The 25,205-nt window shown below is 46.2% G+C and overlaps 1 protein-coding gene and 1 long non-coding RNA gene across 3 annotated transcripts in view; one reads left to right on the top strand and one right to left on the bottom strand.

Annotated features, from left to right (window-relative positions):
- The window catches only part of LOC309337471, a 56,836-nt gene that overhangs the window by 23,011 nt on the left and 8,620 nt on the right, over positions 1–25,205 (bottom strand). The gene's annotated exons all lie outside the window — the stretch shown is intronic.
- Positions 2,720–15,240, top strand: LOC309336789 (uncharacterized protein). 2 transcript variants are annotated; one of them, XM_081853116.1, is made up of 4 exons: positions 2,720–3,487; positions 10,043–10,851; positions 12,049–12,145; positions 14,258–15,240. In XM_081853116.1, exons 2-4 carry the CDS (start codon positions 10,189–10,191, stop codon positions 15,235–15,237), a joined length of 1,740 nt encoding a protein of 579 aa, XP_081709242.1. In that variant the 5' UTR covers positions 2,720–3,487; positions 10,043–10,188; the 3' UTR covers positions 15,238–15,240. The 2 variants fall into 2 exon arrangements, with proteins under 2 accessions (XP_081709242.1, XP_081709241.1); XM_081853115.1 differs by lacking the exon at positions 2,720–3,487 and adding an exon at positions 6,687–6,828.

The raw sequence follows: 25,205 nt of genomic DNA, 5'->3' as shown, positions 1-25,205 counted from the left end.
TGATGTTGGTCTCCTTTGTGTGTCGTCATAGGTTCCCTGTGAGCCTCCACTCACCCCGTGGAAGGACACAAAAAAGTGTCCCATTTGGTCCAGCACCCAAGAGGGGCCACCCAGACGCCTGTGGAAAACCTGCAAGCAGGACCAGAGAGCAAAAGCAGCCTTGCCCCCTCCCCCCCCCCCCCGGCAGCTTCCAGCCACTGAGATTTAGAAGCCTGCTGCCTCTGAACTGTGGAGGCAGAGCAGAGCCATTGTGCTTAAGAGCCATTAACAGCCTAGTGCTCCATGAATTTGTCCTCTTGTCTTCTCCCCAGCTCGGCGGGTGGAGCACAATCGTCTTAATCTAAGGGTCACCGGCATGAGCACCATGTTGGGCAAAAGATTCCTGCATTGCAAAGATCTGGACTAGGTGACCCTTGTGGTCCCTTCCAACTCTGCAATTCCATGATTTTAAGTTGGTTTACATCTCTGCCTCCAGTGGCAGTGAGTTCCATAGCTCAATTATGTGCTCCACAACGAAATGCTTCTATCTGTCCTAGATATTCCAACATTCAGCTTTCTTGGAGGGCCACAACTTCTGCTGCTATGAGGATCTGCAATGCGGAGATAATGTGTCTCTGCCTCCCTGCCTTTATCATGGGGACCAGAGCAGTGGGTGGGCAGTTTGTCTGTCCCCTCCTGGAAGCCTCGATAGGGAACTTTCTTGAATTAACAACACAACAGCTGGTTTCTTGAGGCAGCCAGAATACAAATCAGGAAGGAGCAGGCCTCTCTAACACAACACAACACAACACAACATCTCACAACACAACACAACATCTCTCAACTCCGGCCTCCCTGAACTGTGGGAACAGAAAGTCAGTCTTGGAGCTGCCATGCACTAGTGTGTGTGTGTGTGTGTGTGTGTGTGTGTGTGTGTGTGTGTGTAATCGTGCTGCCTTGGTGCTTTAGATGCAGGGACATCTTGCTCTGCAGTGTCCACACTGAGGGTCTGTGCCTCTCCTGGATTTCACACTGACACCTTTCCCAGTCCAAAATGGGAGATGCAAGTGACTGAACCTGGAAGCTTTTCCATGCCAAGCAAACGCTGTTGCCCTGAGTCGCAGCTCTTCCCCATTTTTGAAGCAATGCTCATGACCTTCTTTATACTATTTGTTTAACTTTCTGAAATCCCAATTAATTCCTATGTTAGGTGAAAAGGAATTAATAAGGAGTCCGACAAGTTCATATACAGTGGTACCTTGGGTTACATATGCTTCAGGTTACATACGCTTCAGGTTGCAGACTCTGCTAACCCAGAAATAATACCTTGGGTTAAGAACTTTGCTTCAGGATGAGAACAGAAATCGCGCAGCGGCAGTGGGAGGCCCCATTAGCTAAAGTGGTGCTTCAGGTTAAGAACAGTTTCAGGTTAAGTACGGACTTCCAGAACGAATTAAGTACTTAACCCGAGGTACCACTTTATTCACATCCAAAAAGTCACACTCAGAACAAGACCCCATTTAGAGCCCCAGAGAGGAACATGCAGCTAAATGATACAGACCAGTCACGATGCTACAATCACTAAACCAAGATGGCGTCCTAAGAGTTGAACAGAAAATGGTCTCCTGTTTTTGGATGATGTTTGTTTTATATGTATTGTTCTTTCTTTTTCTTTTTTGATTGTTACTTATATTTTTTCTTTTTTTTCTATAACCTTTTAAAAAAAATCCTAATAAAAATCTATTTAAAAAAAAATAAAAATGGTCTCCTCTTATCTTAAAAGGTCTTCACGACAAGGCAATGCCAATCCAGAGGCCCATCTAGTCCAGATTCCTCTTCTCCCTGTGGCTGATCAGATGCCCTGTGGGAAGCCCCCAAGACGACCTGAGAGCAACACCCCTACTCTCCCCAATCCCGGGGATTCCCCACAACTGAAGCTCAAAGGCACCTGCTGCCTCCGACAGTGGAGGCCTCACGTAGCTGAATATGTCTAGTCTTCCAAGTCTTCTAAAACCAACCAAATTGGTGGCCTTCCCTGCCTCTTATGTGAGGGAGTTCCAGAGTTTTACTGTCTTTTGTCAGTCTAGAATCTTCCACCATCTGGAATGTGATTGGAATTTTGAGGTCTTAGATATATGTTAAATGTTCATAAGTGTACCAACGAAGCACTTACATAGATCAGGACAGGAAGACCAACCTGAAACCATTCTGATTCCCAAACTGAGCAAATGTTTTCTCTGCAAGGTCAAAGGAAAACGGAAAAGCTTCCCCATTGTCTTTTCCTTCACAAATCCTGTCTTAGGGGCACATTTAAGATGTTAATAGGGTGTGAGGCTGTGACCTGGCTCAGGAACTAGGTATTTATCATTACAAAAGACTGGCCATGCTCCCCAGGCAATCCAATCAAGTGACCATTAAACAGGTAACCTGGCAGACAGGAGGTAAACAAACCACTCAGATTTCTGCTGTAAACCGCCTTTTCTGTAATGTATGATGTATGGAGGGGTGGTCTTGAGCTCCAGGGCAGGGAATATAAATGTCTATATAAGGCCTTGCGCACCATTGTTCGGGGTTCCTCTACCCTCCTGTGTGTGGTGAGTGAGGACCCTGTTGCAACAGATCAATAAAGATCAGGCTTACTAGGTGCTTTGCTTCTCAATATTCTCTGGTTGGCCTCTGTTATTTTCTCCTACCAATAGGGAACCTACGTAATGACTCTATATGGGCTCTTGGATACCCCATAAGGGGAAAAGGGCAGATTTTGTTTACAACAGAGACTAAATGGACATTTGGCCTGATCCAACAAGGATCCCCTTCTTTTCTTTGCCAAGTATGCAAAAAGAGAGTAGAGTCCTATTCCTCCCATTTGTGGAGTTCACACTTCCACATCTTTATAATACAGTGTGAGTCATTGGGAGCTGTTGTTGTCAGTGTGGGTCTGTGGCTGCCCTTGTGATGTGTCCCTGGCCTTCATTCTGCACCATCAAGCCAAGATGTTTCGTAATGGAGTCTAGAACATTTGGGGACTTAACTAATTAACTTGGGGTGGAGTCTTGCTTCTTTAAAAGAAATAATAGCTATTCATCAACAAAACACAATCCATTTTTTTATCAACCACCAGGGTGCACATTATTTTTCTAACTGGATCATCTATATCTTCTAGATTAATACCTATGATGCCAACTGTTTCTCCTTTTTAAAAATCTTTTTGTGATAACTGAAAATATGGGTCCAATTTCTATTTTTAATCAAATATTACTTTAAACTTCCTGCTGAATCAATTTATTTATTTCAGCTTATTTTTGCTAGGTTTCTCTGTTGTCATCTGCCTATGTCTTGTGATGTAGATAAGGTGTGGCTTCTCCACTGCAAATCAGGATGTAACCAACACTTCTCCCTTTTTTTTCCTGTGTAATGTGGCACTTTTCAAGAATATTAGCTGGACAGGGAGCCACCAGGGGGCGCATTGGAAGATGGCCGACAATAACATCTCTCCGACCCACAGGAGGTAATGAAGAGGCTGATATGGGAGTATGCAGCCTCCCTTGCCCCCCAAGGGAATGGGGGGTACTGCCTTGCCTGCTGTGTCCATAATTCACCCCCGGATTCAAAAGAAGGGGGTGAGGGCACTAGGCACGAAGCCCTCGGGTGAGGTCGGCTCTCCCGGACGCTGTCTCTAATCGCGCACTGGTTTGCATCAGCTTGAAATATATAATTGGAAAAAGAAGCAAATGCACATACTTCAAGTGAAGACTGGGAGTAAAGACTGCTGATTAATGGGATCTCTGATATGCGGAGCGACGGGCTGGACAATAAATCAAGTGAAGACTCATCATTAAAAGATTGGTATGTTGGAGTGAGACGGAAAGGGGGGGAGGAAAAAACTTTTTGTTTTTGTTTTATGTGAGTACCCAATAACCCTCCCCCCCCAGAGAGAAAGAATCGTTGCAAATTACTAATCACAAGCAGGAGATTAAGAACTGTGTGGAAATGAATTACTGATCAAAGAGAGGACTGGTGGGAACATCGGGAATGGAAAGAAAGCTTTGTGACGCAGCTACAAATGGAGATTCGTCAAGACAGGCCTGCCCACAGGAGGACGAAGGGGAGGAGGACCATGGTCATCAGAATGTGAATGTATGGTTATTGGAATGTGAATTTGACCTGGCAGGGCCCCCTGAGATACAGATTGGCAGGCCTGTGGAAAACAACGGACAGTCTGTGAGAATGTTCTCTACGGAGGTGTGGAAATGGCGTCTGTCCTCTATGTGATATGGCTCTTGGAGAGTGTGAAATCCACACAGGATATGTTTGTTTTCAACCCACTTGTGAAGATTATCAGAGATCACAAAGAAAGGAATATATGATAACAACAAGAAGATGAGGAAAATAATAAAGAAACTATCTGGACAGAACTGGACAGAGCTGTGAAATTAAAGCAGCAGCAAGAGTGATGTTTGGATCCCTTTCGGAGCTCGAAGTATGGATACCCGCAACAAAATTTTAAAAAATTTGGCTGTATAATTTGGAATTAATGTGATTTGGAATTAATGTGATTTGATTGGCCTGTTAATAAAAAATATTTATTTTTTTTTTTAAAAAGAATATTAGCTGGACGTATTCCCTAAATAAATTACCTGGTGTCTGATGAATGCCTTCTTCTGAATGAAGCTTTTCCCACAATCAGGACATTCATAAGGCTTCTCCTCCACGTGGGTTCTTTGGTGTTTGATCAGCATATCTCACAGAGAAAAGTTCTTCCCGCACTCAGGGCATTCGTGAGGCTTCTCTCTGTTAATGGAGAAATCTGAGGGCTCCCTTGGACAAAAAACAAGTACACCAGCCAGGAATACCATAACAAAACAGCAACCAGTAGGCTTGGTCTTTATTGAAGACTGTTGCGACAGGACTCCCACCTGCCACAAGGTGGAACAAGATGGAAGCCCCGAACAAAAGAACCCCCAAACTTTTATTAGTTGCTAATCCCCATGTTTCATCCCGCCCAAATTACATCACTCATACATCATGGTTACATCATGAAAGGGGAGGTCTGATGGCCGTAATCTGAGCATCCTGGTCCCTGGCCCGTGGTTCTCCTTGCCCTCCACCAAACACCCATCAAGTGTAGCAAAAGAGATATTTGCATTTCCCTGTTTCCCAGCCAAGTTAATCACACCCTTTTGTCTTCATCTGGGTTTGTTATTTCTGGAATGGCTACCTGTCCGGCACTCAGGTATCAGGATGCCAGGAATTACCACTCAGGCAGAGGGGCTGCTGAGTAGCTGAGCTCACCTGTCTATATGAATTTCTGAAGTTTGCCCAGTACATAGATACATTTATCAGCAAATTCTTACATTTGGTATCGTGCAGCAGAGGCCCTTTGAATAGATAGGAAGAAACTGTGATGAAGTGTTTTGTGGGGACAAATCACAAAAGTCACAAAAGCGATTGTGCTGATTTTGGTAGTGGGCTGCATGTGCATGATATCTGCTGGAGGGGCAAACCCCCCCCAAACCTATACATAAATTCCTGCAACATCTCCCATGTAGATCAATCAACCTACAAGGATGGAAACTTTTCCCGCACTCGGGGCACTCATAAGGCTTCTCCCCTGTGTGGGTTCTCTGGTGCTTGATCAGTGTATCCCGCCGGGAAAAGTTTCCCCCACACTCGGGACATTCATGTGGTTTCTCCCCTGTGTGCGTCTTCTGGTGTTCAATTAAGTTGCATGGATGGTTGAAGTTTCTCCCACAATTGGGGCATTCGTACGGCTTCTCCCCTGTGTGAGTCCTCCAGTGATTGAGTAATCTATCTCTCCGGGAAAAGCTTTTCCCGCAATCCGGGCATTCGTGAGGTTTCTCTCCCGTGTGGATCTTCTGGTGCCTCTTCAAATGGAGTTGCCACCGGAAGCCTGTCCCGCACTGGGAGCATTGATACAGTCTCTCTCCGGTGTGGATTCGCAGGTGACTCACCAAATTGGTTCTCTGGCTGAAGCTTTTCCCACAGTGGGAGGACTTGTGCGGTTTCTCTTCAGTGCCGGTCAGTGTAGACTATGCTAGGTGGACCCAAGGGGTCTGTCTGGTTGACTCTGCTTTGAATAAGACGGCTACTTTTAAAATGAGGGATGCGGGTGGCACTGTGGGTTAAACCACAGAGCCTAGGACTTGCCGATCAGAAGGTCGGCGGTTCAAATCCCCGCGATGGGGTGAGCTCCGGTTTCTCGGTCCCTGCTCCTGCCAACCTAGCAGTTCGAAAGCATGTCAAAGTGCAAGTAGATAAATAGGTACTGCTCCGGCGGGAAGGTAAACGGCGTTTCCGTGCGCTGCTCTGGTTCACCAGAAGCGGCTTAGTCATGCTGGCCACATGACCCGGAAGCTGTACGCCGGCTCCCTTGGCCAGTAAAGCGAGATGAGCAACCCCAGAGTCGGTAATGACTGGATCTAATGGTCAGGGGCCCCTTTACCTTTACCTTACTTTTAAAATGAGGCTGCAATTTATATTGCATTTTAACCTGTATTTAAAATTGTTTTTTTCCCCCTATTATGTTTTTACTGTAATTTTACTGGTGTTAACCGCCATGAGCCCGGCTCTGGCCGGGGAGGGCGGCGTATAAATAAAATTATTATTATTATTATTATTATTATTATTATTATTATTATTATTCCAGCCTGTTTGCTCGCATGCCACCTCTCTGTTGGGAAGCTGCCCCACAGCCCCCAATGGGTTAAACGGATAGAGCCGTGTTTTGCAGAGAGGCCCAGGGAGCAGCCAGCCAATGCTGTCCCTTCCTTTTCCTGCCAGGGAACTCAGCTGCCAAACCCTGGCTTCTTTCTGCAGAAGGTCAGAGAGGTGAGTGCAAAGCTGTGTTTTGGGGCAACGAGGGAGGCGAGCCAGGAGGCGAGAGGAATTGGCAAGGAAAACGCATTCAGGGGGTTTGGAAGCGGCGAGGGGGTTTTGACATGTACGGAGTCAGACTGATGGTCCATCCAGCCCCGTATTGTCTGCACAGGCAGGCAGCAGCCCCCTGGGGCTTCAGGACAGCCCTGGTTAGGGATTGACGCTGCATGCAGAGCAGGTTCTCTGCCCACTGCAGCCCATGTCTCTCTATACTGACCCATACAGGAACATCATCATCATTCTATATTTGGAAATCATTTTTATTTGATTTTAGAGATACAAAATTATAACAATCCAAATGCATGTCCGTATATAGAGGTTACTCTGAATCCCCCCCCCCCCGCCATGGTTCCTATTGTCAACATTTACAACTGCATATTATTTCATAATCTATATTTTATATCAATCCATACTATCCGTGGTATTTGTTACACTGCAAGTGAGATTAAAATCCTGCTCATGTTTTCATCTGCTTGTCGTGGTCTCTTAAATAAATTACAATTTCCCCCCCGTTCTTTTTAAAAGTTTTTGTCCTCTTGGTTCCTGAGTTTTCCAGTCAGCTTTGCTTGCCACTCCTCTCTGGTAGGAACTTTGTCTTCTTTCCATCTCTGGGCTAGTAGGATCCGAGCGCATTATTATTATTATTATTATTATTATTATTATTATTATTATTATTATTTTATTTATACCCCACCCATCTGACTGGATTGCCCCAGCCACTCTAGACAGCTTCCAACATATATAAAACATAATTTAAAAAAAAAAAAACTTCCCTGTACAGTTTCCCTGTACCATTGGTTTCCCTAGCTCAGTATTGTCCACACTGACTGGCAGCACCTCTCCAGAGTTTCAGACAAGAGTCCTTTCTAGTCCTACAGGGAAGTTTTTAATGCATGACATCTTAGTGTATTTTTGGTCTTGTGGAAGCCGCCCAGAGTGGCTGGGGAAACCCAACCGGATGGGCGGGGTGCAAATAATAAATTGTTATTATTATTATTATTATTATTATTATTATTATTATTATTACCTGGAAATGCTGAGGGTTGAACCTGGAGACCTTCTGCATGCAAATTATGTGTTCTGCTGAGCTGTTAACCTTTCCCTTTTTCCCAGCAGGGACAAAATTTTGCTATTTCTTGATTCCCAAGAAAGGCAGATAATACACAAAGCGCCATCTCTCTTCTCGCATCCCCTTCCACTCGTCTTGCAATATACAAGATAAAACCCACATAGCCAGAAAGGTGGTGTTGTTGTTTAGTCGTTTAGTCGTGTCCGACTCTTGGTGACCCCCTGGACCAGAGCACGCCAGGCACTCCTGTCTTCCACTGCCTCCCGCAGCTTGGTCAAACTCATGCTGGTAGCTTCGAGAACACTGTCCCACCATCTCGCCCTCTGTCCTCCCCTTCTCCTTGTGGCCTCCATCTTTCCCAACATCAGGGTCTTTTCCAGGGAGTCTTCTCTTCTCATGAGGTGGCCAAAGTCTTGGAGCCTCAGCTTCACGATCTGTCCTTCCAGTGAGCACTCAGGGCTGATATCCTTAAGAATGGAGACGTTTGATCTTCTTGCAGTCCATGGGACTCTCAAGAGTCTCCTCCAGCACCAGAATTCAAAAGGAGCAATTCTTCGGCGATCAGCCTTCTTTATGGTCCAGCTCTCACTTCCATACATCACTACTGGGAAAACCATGGCTTTAATTATTCGGACCTTTGTTGGCAAGGTGATTCTCTGCTTTTTAAGATGCTGTCAGGTGGCGCTGTGGGTTAAAGCCTCAGCTCCTAGGACTTGCCGATCGAAAGGTCGGCGGTTCGAATCTCCGCGGCGGGGTGCGCTCCCGTCGTTCGGTCCCAGCGCCTGCCAACCTAGCAGTTTGAAAGCACCCCTGGGTGCAAGTAGATAAATAGGGACCGCTTACCAGCGGGAAGGTAAACGGCGTTTCCGTGTGCGGCTCTGGCTCGCCAGATGCAGCTTTGTCACGCTGGCCACGTGACCCGGAAGTGTCTCCGGACAGCGCTGGCCCCTGGCCTCTTGTGTGAGATGGGCGCACAACCCCAGAGTCTGGCAAGACTGGCCCGTACGGGCAGGGGTACCTTTACCTTTACCTTTACCTAGCTTTGCCATCGCCTTTCTCCCAAGGAGCAGGCGTCTTTTAAATTCACTAATTGAGCCACCAGAAACCAACTCTGCAGCTCAAATCAAAACCATAAGCAGACTGAGCAACACAAATATGAATTGCTTCAGAATTGTGGCGGAATAGAACCGCTTTTATCTGCCGTTGAGGAGGTGTCTGGGATATGTGCTTATAATGCAATTGCGTGAACCTGCTAAACCTTTTCAGCTCAGTGCTGGAACATCTGCTTGGCATACAGAAGGTCACAGGTTCAGTTCCCAACACCTCCAGGCAGGGTTAAGAGAAACCCTACTGCTAGCCCAGAGATGAAATAGCAGATCAAGTTGATGGATTGTGCCAAAATGGCTACAATGACTGGGAAGATCAGAAATAAGGAAGATGAAAAATGTAATGAGGAATGGAGGAAATTTATAATTTGCCTTGGAGACCACTGTAAATGGTTAAAATCATAAGCGGGATTGCAATAACACTTGTAATGTAACCAGAAAAATGGAGATATAAAAATTTGGATTATTATAAATGATGCAGGAGAAAAGGTTTAACAATGAGACCCACAGAGGGGGAGGAGGGAGGTCCAGAGATTCGTAAGAATCTTGTAGTTTTTGAATGTGTTGTGGTATGATTGTAATTCTTAATACAGTGGTACCTCTGCTTAAGTACTTAATTTGTTCCAGAGGTCCGTTCTTAACCTGAAACTGTTCTTGACCTGAAGCACCACTTTAGCGCTGCCAGAGTCTGATTTCTGTTCTCATCCAGAAGCAAAGTTCTTAACCTGAAGCACTATTTATGGGTTAGCGGAGTCTGTAACCTGAAGTGTATGTAACCTGAAGCGTATTTAACCCAAGGTACCACTGTATGTAAAATAAAAAATTAAAAAATTGGGGAGAAAAGGGGAAAAAATCCTAGAGAACTACTGCCAGTCTGTGCAAACAGTACTGAGGTAGTTAGACTGATGGCCTGACTTTCTATGTTCCTAATGTAACAGAGCTCTTAAAAAAAAAAATTCCGCAGGAATAATCTTCCGTCTTTTGGATTCAGGACAGGGTCGTTGCCAATGGAGCTTCTTACCTCGCACCAGACTGAGTGTCTGAACCGAACGAAGCGGGCGACTGAAGACACGGTTTAGGAGCTGAGGCGGAGTGAGGCGCAGCTGTTGCATTTCTGCGCGAGAGACGGAACGAGAGATGAACCGGAGTGAAATCCAAGCTTTGCCGAATCGGGGCGCAGGTCGGGGAACACGAGCAAAGAGGCAGGGCGGGGCAGGACCCAAATTGCATAAGGGGCCTGGGAGGGTCCAGCGGGAGGTTGTGGAGCCGTTCCCAAAAGCCAGGCAGTCGCCAAACATGGGATGGAGCGGCCCACACTTGCCAGAACTTGCCCCTCCGGAAGACCCCATGCCTTGTCCTCTGTCCGCAGAAAGAACACACTGCAACAGGGTCAGCCCTGAAGGAGACAGCGCAAACAGCCTCCTGACAGGTCTTAGCAGAGCATCCGAAGAGTCCTACATGGGCTTGGATTCTGGGCAAGGCAAGGAGGAGCCCTGGGAAAGGGACACCATCGCCCTGGAGGTACAGCGGCTGAACTTCCGGCGGTTCCGCTACCAGGAGGTCGAGGGACCACGGGAAATGTGCAGCCAGCTGTGGTTCCTGTGCCACCGGTGGCTGAAGCCAGAGAGGCACACCAAGGAGCAGATCCTGGAGCTGGTGGTTCTGGAGCAGTTCCTGGCCGTCCTGTCCCCGGAGATGCGGAGCTGGGTCCGGGAAGGAGGCCCAGAGACCTGCGCCCAGGCGGTGGCCCTGGCAGAAGGTTTCCTGAGGAGGCAGCAAGCGGGTGAGAAACCCAAAGAGGTGAGGGCATTTTTCTCTTCTCTTTTTTGGAAATAATTTTTATTTGACTTTACAAGTATAAAGATATAACAATCCAACTACATTTGTTGTTGTTTAGTCGTGTCCGACTCTTCGTGACCCCCTGGACCAGAGCATGCCAGGCACTCCTGTCTTCCACTGCCTCCCGCAGTTTGGTCAAACTCATGCTGGTAGCTTCGAGAACACTGTACATATACAACTATACAACTATACAACCAACTGTACATATCCATAGTTAAAGATTCATTCGAATCTCTGGACTTCCACCTTCCCCTCCCTGGGTCCTATTGTTAACTTTTTCTACTGCATATTTTTCAGTAGTCCATATTTTATCTTACCCCATGGTTTCCATAATACTTGCTCCTTTACAAGTTTTATTGCTAGTGTTTTTATCTGCTGATAGTGGTCTCCAAGGTAAATTATAAATTTCCCCCATTCTTTATTAAAGTTTTGGTCTTCTTGGCTGCTGAACTTTCCAGTCAGTTTTGCCATTTTGGCATAGTCCAGCAGTTTAATTTGCCATTCTTCTGTGGTAGGGACTTTGTCTTCTTTCCATCTCTGGGCTAGTAGCATCCGTGCGGCTGTCATCACATACATAAAAAGTCTTTTCTGCTCCTTTGGAATGTCTGCACCTATAAATCCTAATAAAAAAGCCTGTGGTTATTTTTTTTAAGAAAAGTTAATTTGAGCATTTTTTTCATCTCATGATATATCATTTCCCAGAATGCTTTTATTACCTTACAAGACCACCACATATGACAGAAGGTGCCTTATTTTTCTTTACATTTCCAGCAAATATTTGTACCTGCCTTATACATCTTTGCTAACTTACTGGGAGTCAGATACGAGAACATTTCTTTCTAAGCCGCCCCTGGCGGCATTCAAACTCTGTGATAATACCACATTGTCGCCTGCTGGATTCCCAAACAATGTGTTGTTCTTTGTGGGATTTTCAGAACAACGCATTGATGTTTGCTGGCTTCCCAAGACACACCTGATGGGTCACTGTGGGAAGAGAACGATGGACTAGATGCACCCTCCTTTTGAGTAGCCCACCGGAGGACCAAAGGTCCGCCCTTCTTTCCGGCACCCCTGCCCCTTTGCCCAGTACTTTTCCATCCTACCCTGTTGCCTTTCTCCAGCTGCCTTGACAGGGTTGTATTCTCCTGGCTGTTTCAGGTAGTGCCTACGAATCCCGTGGCTCCTTCAGAGGCCAGAGAGAAGCTGCTGTGTGTGGAAGTCAAAGAAGAGGGTGGCAGAGGTGGGTCCTCTTCAGGTAAGATGGAAGTCCTTGGTTGCCTGGAGTACAGGCTTCTTCCTGTCCTGGGTTCTTAAACCTCAGCTCTGATCTTCCCTGTCCCTAGAACAGGAGGTGCCCAGCTGATGTCTGTGGGCGCACAAACCTACAAACGCTTTCTTCGGAGGCTGCAGGGTCAGCCCCGACAACTGAACTGGGGCTTGAAAGAAATGTCCTATTCTCCTTTGGGGGTCCCTCGTAGCCGAGTAAGATTGTCTTCCATGAACACAGTCTTAACAGTGAGTCCGTAAGTGACTGTGGAGGCCAATTCTGGATCCACACATCCTTCCACAGTGGGGACAGAGGTTTCCAGGCGGGAGTTGATCACGGTGAGGGTTTGCCAAGCGTGCCTCCCTCTTACCACGTTTCTCCCTTGTGTCCTGAGTTTGAGCATCTTCAAAGCCCATGACACCTTTGGTAAAGGCTGTTCTAATTTTTTAAGATTGGCCTTCGGTTTATCCTATTGCAGTCAATGCTTAAAAGGAGCTAGGCCATACATTTTAAGCACTGTGATACCTCTTTAAACTGTCATCCCTCCCCCCCCCTGCAAAGAATTCTGGGAGCTGTGGTTTGTTAAGGGTACCGACAGTTGCTAGGAAGCACCTATTTCCCTCCCAGACCTACAGTTCCCAGAGTGGTATAACTATCAATCCCTCCTCACAGGGAACTCTGGGAACTGTAGCTCTGGGAGGGGAATAGGGCTCCCCTAGGACACTCAGCACAACCACAACAAACTCCAATTCCCAGAATTCTTTGGAGTAAGCCATGGCTGCTTAAAGTGCTATGGGGGGGGGGGGCACTGTGGTCTAAACCACTGAGGCTCTTGGGCTTGCCGATCAGAAAGTCGGTGGTTCGAATCCCCAAGACAGAGTGAGCTCCCATTTCTCTGTCCCAGCTGCTGCCAACCTAGCAGTTCAAAAGTATGCCAGTACAAGTAGATAAATAGGTACCGCTGTGGCAGGAAGGTAAACGTCATTTCCATGCGCTCTGGTGTTCTGTTGCGCCAGAAGCAGTTTAGTCATGCTGGCCACATGACCCGGAAAGCCATTGTTGGCAAACGCCGGCTCCCTCAGCCTGAAAGTAAGATGAGCGCTGCAACCCCATACAGTGGTACCTCTAGTTACATACTTAATTTGTTCCGGAGGTCCGTTCTTAACCTGAAACTGTTCTTAACCTGAGGTACCACTTTAGCTAATGGGGCCTCCCGCTGCTGCTGCGCCGCCGAAGCACGATTTATGTTCTTATCCTGAAGCAAAGTTTTTAACCCGAGGTGCTATTTCTGGGTTAGCGGAGTCTGTAACCTGAAGCATCTGTAACCTGAAGCATCTGTAACCCGAGGTACCACTGTAGTCGCCTTTGACTAGACTTAACCGTCCAGGGGTCCTTTACCTTTTTTACCTTTTTACTTTGAAACTATGGTGTGAATGTGGTCTCAGTTTTGCCCCTTATGGAACTCAGTGGAGAGGGAGATAGGGAGAAATCTTGTGTAATTCCCAGAGTAGTTCACCGATCAACCCCTCGTCACAGGGAACTGGGAATTGTAGGCCCCAGAAGGAAGCCCTTAAAGAAATATGGCCCCTGGACTGCAAAACTTACCCAACCCTTGTGATAAAAGTATTTCCTCAACCCCTGCTATAAATTTTGGTTTTGCCCCCTCTCTCATGGACCAATACAGTGGTACCTCAGATTATATACGCTTCAGGTTACATACGCTTCAGGTTACAGACTCCGCTAACCCAGAAATAGTACCTCGGGTTAAGAACTTTGCTTCAGGATGAGAACAGAAATCGTGCGGCGGCAGTACGAGGCCCCATTAGCTAAAGTGGTGCTTCAGGTTAAGAACAGTTTCAGGTTAAGAACGGACCTCCAGAACAAATTAAGTACGTAACCAGAGGTACCACTGTACAGCTTACTTTTGCCACTTACTAAGAACCAAGTTTATCTGCAACAACTATAATGTCAGCTACAACGTCAAACAGCAATTCAAAGGAAGCTTGTAGTATCAAGCTATATTAAACCCACATTAAATCACTCCCTACTAATTCACTGCAAACCATTCCTCTAGATTATTGTTGCTTTCCTCTCCTTTAGGTGACAGCTGGCTGAATCAGCAGGAGGGTAATCCACAGCGGGAAAGGCCAACCCAAGTAGACCCTCATTTGCAATGTCAGGATAACAGAACAGCTTGCCTGCCTTATTCAGAGGCAAAGATGGGAAGCCACCCGGAAGACAGTGTGAATGCTCCTGGGAGAAACCCTGGGGATTTTGCTGAGTCCACAAACCAGCAGATCCCTCCCAAAGGCAAGAAGCAAAGGACTTGTGGCGTCTGTGGGAAGAGCTTCAGCCGCAGCACCGGCCTGATCGCACATCAGAGAATCCACACCGGAGAGAAGCCGTACGAGTGTCCGGACTGCGGGAAATCCTTCACATTGAAGTCGAACCTGATAGCCCACGAAAGGACTCACAACGGGCAGAAGCCGTATGAGTGCCAGCAGTGTGGGAAAAGCTTCAGCGTGAGCTCGCAGCTCATTAAGCACAAGAGGACTCACTCGGGGGAGAAACCGTACAAATGCGCCGAGTGCGGGCAGGCGTTCCGCCAAAGCTCGCACCTTAGAAACCACCAGAGAATCCACACGGGAGACCGGCCGTTCAAGTGCTCAGACTGCGGGAAAAGCTTCAGCGTCAGCTCAGACCTGATCCGGCACGAAATATCGCACACGGGGGAGAAACCGTACCAGTGTCCCGACTGCGGCAAGCGCTTCTGCAACAGTTCCCAGATTATTACTCACCGGAGAGTCCACACGGGGGAAAAGCCGTACAAATGCCTGGAGTGCGGGAAAAGCTTCACCGTGAGCCAGCAGCTCAGCAGACACCAGCGAGTCCACACAGGAGAGAAGCCGTACAAATGTCCCGAATGTGGGAAAACCTTTGGTGTCAGCACACTCCTTACAGGACACATGAGAATCCACACTGGAGAAAAACCGTACGAATGTTCGGAATGTGGGAAAAGCTTCAGGCTGCGCTCAAACCTTATTGCACATCAGAAAATACACACCGCAAGGAAATCCTAGGCATTTTTACTGGGGGTGGGGGTGGGGGTGTGTGCTTGCTGGAGGAGGGATTAAATTTGAATTCAGTTGTCTTCTTTTTCAGAGTATTCACATATGGGACCTAGAGCTGTCATATTTTGAAGAGCAAAAGAGAGGACACATTTGCCAACTTTTCACTCTGGATCCCTATGATAATTCTCATCATGAAATAGAGGGCATGTCCTAGAAAAAGAGGACATGTGGCAACTGTACCGGCGGCCTGATCAGCTCTATAGAATGGGGTAGCCCAGGGGTCAGCAAACTTTTTCAGCAGGAGGACTATATTGGGGGGGGGGGGTTGAATGAATTCCTATGCCCCACAAATAACCCAGAGATGCATTTTAAATAAAAGCACACATTCTACTCCTGTAAAAACACCAGGCAGGCCCCACAAATAACCCAGAGATGCATTTTAAATAAAAGGTCACATTCTACTCATGTAAAAACACCCTGATTCCCGGACCGTTCGTGAGCCGGATTTAGAAGGCGATTGGGCCGGATCCAGCCCCTGGGCCTTAGTTTGCCTACCCATGGGGTAGCCACTGTGGGCCCCTCCAGAAGCTGGGTTTCATCTTCCATCAGCCTTGGCTAGCACGGCTCAAAGTTAAAAAAGGATTGGAATTCTAACTTAACAACCTCTGGAGGGGACCACATTGCTACTCCCTGCACTAGAGCAGTGTTCTTCAATCCTAGGTCCTCAAACGTTGTTGGACTACAATTCCCATCATGTCCTTCAGCAAAACTGGCTGGGGATGATGGGAATTGTAGTCCAACAACATCATTCTCACCGTTTTTAAAAGAAATTACTGGACAGGAATTTACTCTCAAGGTGACCTCCTGCATTAGGAGAACCCCTTCAATTTATTTGTCTTCACCGAAAAGTGTTTCGTTATAGGAGTGAAGGGAGAAGACGTAAGGTGACGTAAGGTAAAATACAAACATAGGAGGTTTGTCAAAGCCATGCGACTGTCTTCTGAACAAACTCTTAAGAGAATTAGTGGCCGTTGAAGTGATTGCACCAACCTGCTTTGTGAATATTTGTGTGCATCGATCCACCAAGCCTTGAAAACCTACCGGCCACCTCCAATAATTTACCCAGTGGCCGTATCTCCACAGGAGAAGTGGGATGGGCTGTGGGACACCTGCCTAGCGTGCAGAAGGTTCTCAGTTCAATCCAGGGAGGGCTGGGAGAGTTTCCCTGCCTGAAATCCTGGAGAGCCATTGCCAGTTTCCTGAAAAGGGGCTAAACTAGATGGAGCAAGGGTCTGACTAAAAGACTGCTGCCTATGTTCTTGCCTGGATAGCCCAGTTGGTTAGAGCGTAGAATCATAGAATCATAGAATCATAGAGTTGGAAGAGACCACAAGGGCCATCGAGTCCAACCCCCTGCTAAGCAGGAAACACCATCAGAGCACTCCTGACATATGGTTGTCAAGCCTCTGCTTAAAGACCTCCAAAGAAGGAGACTCCACCACACTCCTTGGCAGCAAATTCCACTGTCAAACAGCTCTTACTGTCAGGAAGTTCTTCCTAATGTTTAGGTGGAATCTTCTTCCTTGTAGTTTGGAACCATTGCTCCGTGTCCGCTTCTCTGGAGCAGCAGAAAACAACCTTTCTCCCTCCTCTATGTGACATCCTTTTATATATTTGAACATGGCTATCATATCACCCCTTAACCTCCTCTTCTCCAGGCTAAACATGCTCAGCTCCCTTAGCCGTTCCTCATAAGGCATCGTTTCCAGGCCTTTGACCATTTTGGTTGCCCTCCTCTGGACACGTTCCAGTTTGTCAGTGTCCTTCTTGAACTGTGGTGCCCAGAACTGGACACAGTACTCCAGGTGAGGTCTGACCAGAGCAGAATACAGTGGCACTATTACTTCCCTTGATCTAGATCAGTGTTTCCCAACCTTTTTTGGGCAAAGGCACACTTGTTTCATGAAAAAAATCTCAAGGCACACCACCATTAGAAAATGTTTAAAAAATTAACTCTGTGCCTATATTGACTATATATAAAGTAACTCTCTTTAATAGGAATCAAATAAACACAAAGAAAGTATTTTATAATTACTTTATTATGAAATAGTAAGTAAACAGAAATATGAAAAATTATAAAATACTTTATTGGCATACAAGGCACAAAACTGCCCACGTATTAAGACAATCCTCAGAAGCTCTGACCTGGGTCCCCCACAGTTGAAGAGATGCGCAGGTTTTGGCTGGCACCAAATTTGATATCTGTTTGGGGCCAGGTTAAAAGGCCTTTAGAGCTGCCAGTTTTGTGTGGCACCGGCATCTTCCTCTGCTGTTTTTTTTTTTTTTTAATGCATTGTTGTTATTTTTCATAGTTCTTTCTGTTTTCGTTGTTATATGACTTTTATTCTTTCTGTAAGCTGCTCTGCGCAGAAGGCTATGAAGCACTCAAACGCATAATGCATACATGCTGTGCTAAGTTACAGGTCTTCTTTCTCCCCATTCCTGAAAACTTTCTTCCTACTGCTTCCTGGACTCTATCTAGCATCCCAACTCTAGACACTCTCATCCAGCCTTTCCAACCTGGTGTTCTCCAGATATTTTGGAGAACAACTTTTGGGCTGGCGGCAGCTGGCGAGTGTTGTAGTAGTCTCAAAACGTCTGGAGGGCACGAGGTCAGGGAAGATAGCCAGCAGGCATCCCATTGATTTAAAACAGAACTTTATTCCCAGGAATGAACTCAGGTCTCTGGGTTGAAGCGACCTGCTGTTCACAACTAGGTGTGTGTATGGCGCGCGGGGGGGGGGGGGCATATAGCCCCTGAGAAAAGGGATTAGGAGCAAATTTCAAGCAGAAATAACGCCATATGGGATGCATTGCCCAAGGCAGCAGGCTAGCCCTCTCTGCCACTACTTCCTGGGGGTTCCGCTCGCCAGATCCACACACCGCCTCCCTAAAGCATGATTCAAGAACAGGGTCCCCTTCCCCCTGGCAGTCCTTGGCTTCCTCTGCCGAGTTGTGAAACTGACCTGCTCCCTCCACGCAACTTGCACCGAGTGTCTCTGCAAAGCCAGAGGCTCCTGCTCCAGACTGTGACCCGGACTCGGCTCAGGAGTGTCGACCGAAGCCTTTGCTTGCCTCTTCCCCCATCTTTACTGCGCCCAAGCCGGAGAAGCTGAACCGGCTGCCAGGCTTCTAACACAGGAGGCCAATCCTGGGTGTGTTTCCTCCTTCTCCTTCCTGGTTCTCGGATGCGAATTGAGATTGGGGCGAGAAGGCGGCCGGGAGGGGGGGCGGTGAGGCTGAAGGTCTGCTAAGGAGAGTGGTTCCTTGGCAACATGCTAATTGCGCCGGGCTCCGGCCGTTGTCCACGCCAAGGAAGCCGAGGCGCCAGGCTCGCCCTTTCCTGAAGGCAGCATGCAAGCGGAGCCTGCCTTGCCTCAACGCACCTCCCCCCCCACCCCGCACATGCACACACCCCTCTCTACCCCCTCCGGGGGGGGGGGACAGGCTCATGCTCCCTGCTGCCCTTCTTCCAGAAAACAAACACGCTATAACGACTCGCCCGCCTCCCTCCCACGGCACACCAGGCAACGTCTCGCGGCACACTAGTGTGCCGCGGAACACCGGTTGGGAAACACTGATCTAGATGCAATACTCCTATTGATGCAGCCCAGAATTGCATTGGCTTTTTTAGCTGCCGCCTCACACTGTTGGCTCATGTCAAGTTTGTGGTCAACCAAGACTCCTAGATCCTTTTCACATGTACTGCTCTCAAGCCAGGTGTCACCCATCTTGTATTTGTGCCTCTCATTTTTTTTGCCCAAGTGCAATACTTTACATTTCTCCCTGTTAAAATTCATCTTGTTTGTTTTGGCCCAGTTCTCTAATCTGTCAAGGTCGTTTTGAAGTGTGATCCTGTCCTCTGGGGTGTTAGCCACCCCTCCCAGTTTGGTGTCATCTGTTTGGTGGTGCTGATAACGCTGAGGTTGCAGGTTCAATCCCCGGATGGGACCCTGAGGCCTTGTTTGCCTCATACAGTTAAAGCACCATCCTATTATAATAATAATAATAATAATAAATTTTTATTTATACTACGCCCTCCCCAGCCAAGACCGAGCTCAGGACGGCTAACAACCAATAATAAAAACAAGTTGATTAAAATACAATTTAAAAGATGAAGATACAACATTAATACATTAGGGTGCAATCTCTTCATAGGAGGAGAAAGGAAAAAAGAAAGAGGGGGAGGGAATCAATCTGGTTTCAAGCCAAAGTCCAGGCGGAATAACTCTGTCTTACAGGCCCTGCGGAAAGAAATCAGATCTCGCAGGGCCCTGGTCTCATGAGACAGAGCGTTCCACCAGGTTGGAGCCATCACTGAGAAGGCCCTGGCTCTGGTTGAGGCTAATCTGACTTCCTTAGGGCCCAGGACCACTAGGGTGTTGCTATATATGGACCTTAAAGTCCTCCGTGGGGCATACCATGATCTTATGAAAATATCATGGCTTCCCCCAAAGCATCCTGGGAGTTGTAGTTTGTTCAGGGTGCTGAGCTACAACTCCCAGGGTTCCCAGAGAAGAGGGGTGGATTCTTAAACCACTCTGGGTATTGCAGCTCTGTGAGGGGAATTGGGGCACCCTAAAAGGGCTCTTTAAAGTGGCGTTATGGGCCCCATCTGCACTATACACTTAAACAACTATCATACCTCTTTAAGCAGCCCTTTTCATAGAATTGTAGAGTTCAGAGGGATTCCGACGGTCATCTAGTCCAACCCCCAAATGTGGGGCTCGAACCCAGGACCCTGAGATTAAGGAGTCTCATCCTCTACCGACTTGGAAAAAGCCAGTGTGGTGTAGTGGTTAAGAGCAGTCGATTCGTAATCTGGTGAACCAGGTTCGCGTCTCCGCTCCTCCACATGCAGCTGCTGGGTGACCTTGGGCCAGTCACACTTCTCTGAAGTCTCTCAGCCCCACTCACCCCACAGAGTGTTTGTTGGGGGGGAGGAAGGGAAAGGAGAATGTTAGCCGCTTTGAGACTCCTTCGGGTAGTGATAAAGCCGGATATGAAATCCAAACTCTTCTTCTCTTGTCTATAACCTCAGAGAGCTGCTACCAGTCAGTGTTGACAGTACTGAACTAGGTGGACTAGTGGTCTGGCTCGGTAGAGGTTTCAGTTAATTGGCAAGAATGACTAATATATGTAAATCTGTTAGGTCAGGTGTGGGGGACCCTTTGCCGTTCCAGATGTTGTGTGTCTTTCTAAATTATTATTATTCGCTTGGTTCATTCTTCTGAATGCCCTGTTGAGGCTGTGAACTTCACGGAATCCTGCGAAACTTTATAAAAACATGGCAGATAAGTGAAATAAAAAGTTTCTTTTTTAAAAAAAAAGAAGAAAGAAGCCTATCTCTCCGTTTTTTGTTCAGCTGCCGAGATTAAGTGGATCAGGAAGATCGTGCATTTTTGTTTTGTTAATAATAATAATAATAATAATAATAATAATAATAATATCTTTATTGTCATTGCCCCCTCTCGGGGACAACGAAATTACTTGGCTGCTCCATCCACCCAGGTAGGGCACTCCACTCAAAATCAGAACAACTATAAAAACACTAATTAAAACAATACAGTATAATACAGTAAGGAAGATTAGATGACTTTCAAAGTCTAGGTTTCCCATTCAGGGCCGAGATCTCTCTGGAGAAGAAGCTGTTCTTGAGACGGCTCGTTCTTGTCTTCATCGTCCTGTATCTCCGTCCCGACGGCAGGAGCTCGAAGAGACAGTGACCAGGATGCAATGGATCTTTTACTATGTCCAGTGCCTTCCTATGGCACCTTGTGGCATAAATCTGCTCTAAGGTGGAAAGTGTATTATTATTATTATTATTATTATTATTATTATTATTATTATTTTCCTCTCTCTATCTCTTGACCTCAGTCAAGAACCCACTGCCCTAACTGTCTCTCTATTTCCAACTGCCTGCCAACTGCATCTCCAACTGCCTTTCCCAACTCAGCCAACCCACTAAAACCAACCAACTACCCACCAACAGCTCCCAACAACAACTAACTCAAACCTCGGCTAAGCCCTTTTATACACAGGTAGGCTCCGCCTCCCTCCGGCTTTCCTATTGGTCTATATTTTTAACCCTATCTCTCCCTGTACAGACAGGCTTTAAACGAATGGGCAAAAGCCACAGTGGGTTGTTGAGTGATTTCCCCTTCTGAGAAAGGGGCTGTAACTGGTTGCTTCCAAGCACATGGCTAGTAGGAGACTCAGAAAAGCACTTTGCTACTAGCAGATTCACGGGCCTGGAGATTGGCAACAAGGACAATGAGTAATTTCTTCTGAAGCAGCACTTTGTGTTAACGCCTTGCCCCCCAGGATTGCCTGTTTAGTTTGTGCTATGAAGAGTTGGGTAGCTCAGTCGGCTAGAGCGTGGTGCTGATAATCCCAAGGTTGCAGGTTTGATCCCCATAAGGGACTGCTGCAAATTCCTGCATTGCAGGGGGTTGGACTAGATGATCCACAGGGTCCCTTCCAACCATAGCTGTCAACTTTTCCCTTTTTAAAAGGGAAATTCCCTTATTCCCTTATTCCAAATAGGATTCCTCGCAAGAAAAAGGAAAAGTTGACATCTATGCTTCCAACCAGAAGGAACGCGGGTGGCGCTGTGGGTTAAACCACAGAGCCTAGTACTTGCCGATCAGAAGGTCGGCGGTACGAATCCCCGCGATGGGGTGAGTTCCCGTTGCTCTGTCCCTGCTCCTGCGCACCCAGCAGTTCGAAAGCACGTCAAAGTGCAAGTAGATAAATAGGCACTGCTCTGGTGGGAAGGTAAACGGCGTTTCCGTGCGCTGCTCTGATTCGCCAAAAGCGGCTTAGTCATGCTGGCCACATGACCCGGAAGCTGTACGCTGGCTCCCTTGGCCAATAAAGCGAGATGAGCGCCGCAACCCCAGAGTTGGTCACGACTGGACCTTTTTTTTTTTAAAATTCTTTTTATTAATTTTCACTTGAATCACCAAAAAGAAAAACAAATAAACAGTTACAACAGTTGCAAAAAACACCAAAACACAAAAAGAAAACTAAATAAATATCTAAACATAACATGTAAATAATATCAATTTCCATTACGTTTCTTTGTCTTCTCATTTATATCGTTATATCTTTAAATATTTAAATCATTCTTCTACACACCTATTGACTTCCATCCCTCCCGGTATCAGGCTTCTTAATATGAGTAGTTTATTTCTCCTGCAGTTGATAATTATAATGATTTGCACATCGTAAGATCTATATCAGTCCTGCTTTTGACATGACTGGACCTAATGGTCAGGGGTCCCTTTACCTTTACCTTATGCTTCCAACTCTGTAATTCTATATGAGTTTACTCGATGGAGTGCATTAGGTGTGCATTCTGCTGAATCACTGGATGAAAGAGCTTATATTGGCATTTGCTCTGGCCAGCTCCATTCAAGGTTTGAGCTTCACAAAGGAAAAGTTATGGGTAACTGAACCCTGACTTTAAAGGGCTGCATAAACCATTGTGTCAGAAATGAACCCAGGTGAGGCTCAGGTTTGCTCACCCTTCCCCTCCCGTGTCCATAACAGGAGAACCAGGATCAGGCCAGTGGTCCATTTCGTCCAGCAGCCACAGAGTTTCCCTGGGAAGAGGGACTGAGTGTTAAACCACCCTTTTTCCCCCCTTTTCTTTTTTTAACATTTTATTTGTATCCCGCCCTCCCCGGTCAAAGCCAGACTCACAGCGGCTAATGTCATATAAATAAGATAATATGCATAATACAATATGCAAATAAAATAACATTCAACATTCATTAAAATGATACAGCATAATATTAAATATCAGCATTTCAAGATTAAACAGAAACCCACTCTTAACAGTTACACTAAGTAATTTCTAAACTCCAATCAATAAAACAACAGCAAGCCACAGTGCACAACATAATACAATACAAAATGAGAAGCAGAGACTGGAGGGGGGGGGGGGCAAGGCAGGTGGAAGGAGGCCTTGCCTGGTGGAGTCTCACCCTGGGAATTGTAGCTCTGTAGGGGGAATAGGGGGACTCCTAACAACTCTCAGTACCCTCAGCAAACCACAGTTCCCAGGATTCCTTACGGAGAAACCGTGAATAAACAGTGTGATGCTGCTTTAATGGTACAGTGTAGTTGGAGCTTTGAATCTGTTTTTAGATGTCTCGTTTTTAGATTTTTTTAATAAAAAAAAAGTTTAAAGTATGTTTTTTTATTTTCTATTTTATCACAGAGGTCTTTGCCTCCCTGGGCTCCTCTGAGAGGAAAGACGGGATATGTACTAATAAATAAAATAAATCGAAAAGAGGGCACTGTGTTGGCTATTATTTATTTTAAAAAATCCTTATACCGCTGTGTCATTCATATATGTAAGAATATAATATAATATAATAATATAATATAATATAATATAATATAATATAATATAATATAATATAAGAATATATATGAATATATATGAATATATATGAATATATATGAATATTCATATACATACACACAGTGGAACCTGGGTTTTTGAACGTAATCTGTTCTGGAAGACTGTTCGACTTCTGAAACATTTGAAAACCAAGGAGCAATGGGTGGTTGGCAAAATCTATTGAAAAAATGGAAAAACATGCAGCAGAAGCCGTTTGACTTCCGAGGTGCGTTTGAAAACGGAAGCAATTACTTCCAGGTTTTTGGCGTTTGGCTTCTGAAACGTTCGGCTTCCGAGACGCTTGAAAACCGAGGAAGCCATTCCTCTTACTTCCTTCCTCCCGAGTAAGGGCTGTCGCTGTGGTGTTTTGGTGACAACAGCCTGACAAAAACATCTGGAAGTCACCAGCTTGAGGAAGGCTGGCCTAAGCCATTTCGGGCTTACAAGGTCAGTAACAACACTGTTTTGAATTATGCTTGGAAACTAATTGGTAACTAGGTTGAGTGTAGGGTGAAGTGGTGAACAATTTTAGACCTCTGTGTTTGCATAGTTTTTTTTTTTTTAAAGACAGCCATGTAAAGTGGTACCTCGGGTTACAGACGCTTCAGGTTACAGACGCTTCAGGTTACAGACTTCGCTAACCCAGAAATAGTGCTTCAGGTTAAGAACTTTGCTTCAGGTGAGAACAGAAATCGTGCTGCGGTGGCGCAGCGGCAGCAGGAGGCCCCATTAGCTAAAGTGGTGCTTCAGGTTAAGAACTGTTTCATGTTAAGAACAGACCTACAGAACAAATTAAGTATTTAACCCGAGGTACCACTGTATATAGAGACGCGGGTGGCGCTGTGGGTTAAATCACAGAGCGTAGGACTTGCTGATCAAAAGGTCGGCGGTTTGAATCCCCGCAACGGGGTGAGCTCCCGTTGCTCGGTCCCTGCTCCTGCCAACCTAGCAGTTTGAAAGCACATCAACGTGCAAGTAGATAAATAGGTACCACTCCAGCAGGAAGGTAAACGGCGTTTTCGTGCGCTGCTCTGGTTCGCCAGAAGCGGCTTAGTCATGCTGGCCACATGACCCGGAAGCTGTACGCCGGTCAAGATGAGCGCCGCAACCCCAGAGTCGTCCGTGACTGGACCTAATGGTCAGGGGTCCCTTTACCTTTACCTTTGTATATTATTTTGAGTTTTGGACAGTGCTTTCAATGAACTAATTCGGTTTAAGGGGAGAAGGGTGGGCTAGTAATAATAATAATAATAATAATAATAATAATAATAATAGTCAGACTACTAGTTGATCTAGTTGAATTGCTGTTAGCATTCGTCTGTCTAGGGCAGTGTTTTTCAACCACTGTTCTGCGGCACACTAGTGTGCCGCAAGATGTTGCCTGGTGTGCCGTGGGAAAAATGGAAAAATTCGAAAGATTTAAAAATAAAGTACTTTATAATTTTTCATATTTCTGTTTACTTACTATTTCATTACAAAGTAATTATAAAATACTATATTTGTG

Source organism: Podarcis erhardii, assembly GCF_964252035.2.
Source record: "Podarcis erhardii genome assembly, chromosome: 2".
NCBI lineage: Eukaryota > Metazoa > Chordata > Lepidosauria > Squamata > Lacertidae > Podarcis > Podarcis erhardii.
This window is presented reverse-complemented; position numbering and strand designations above follow the sequence as displayed.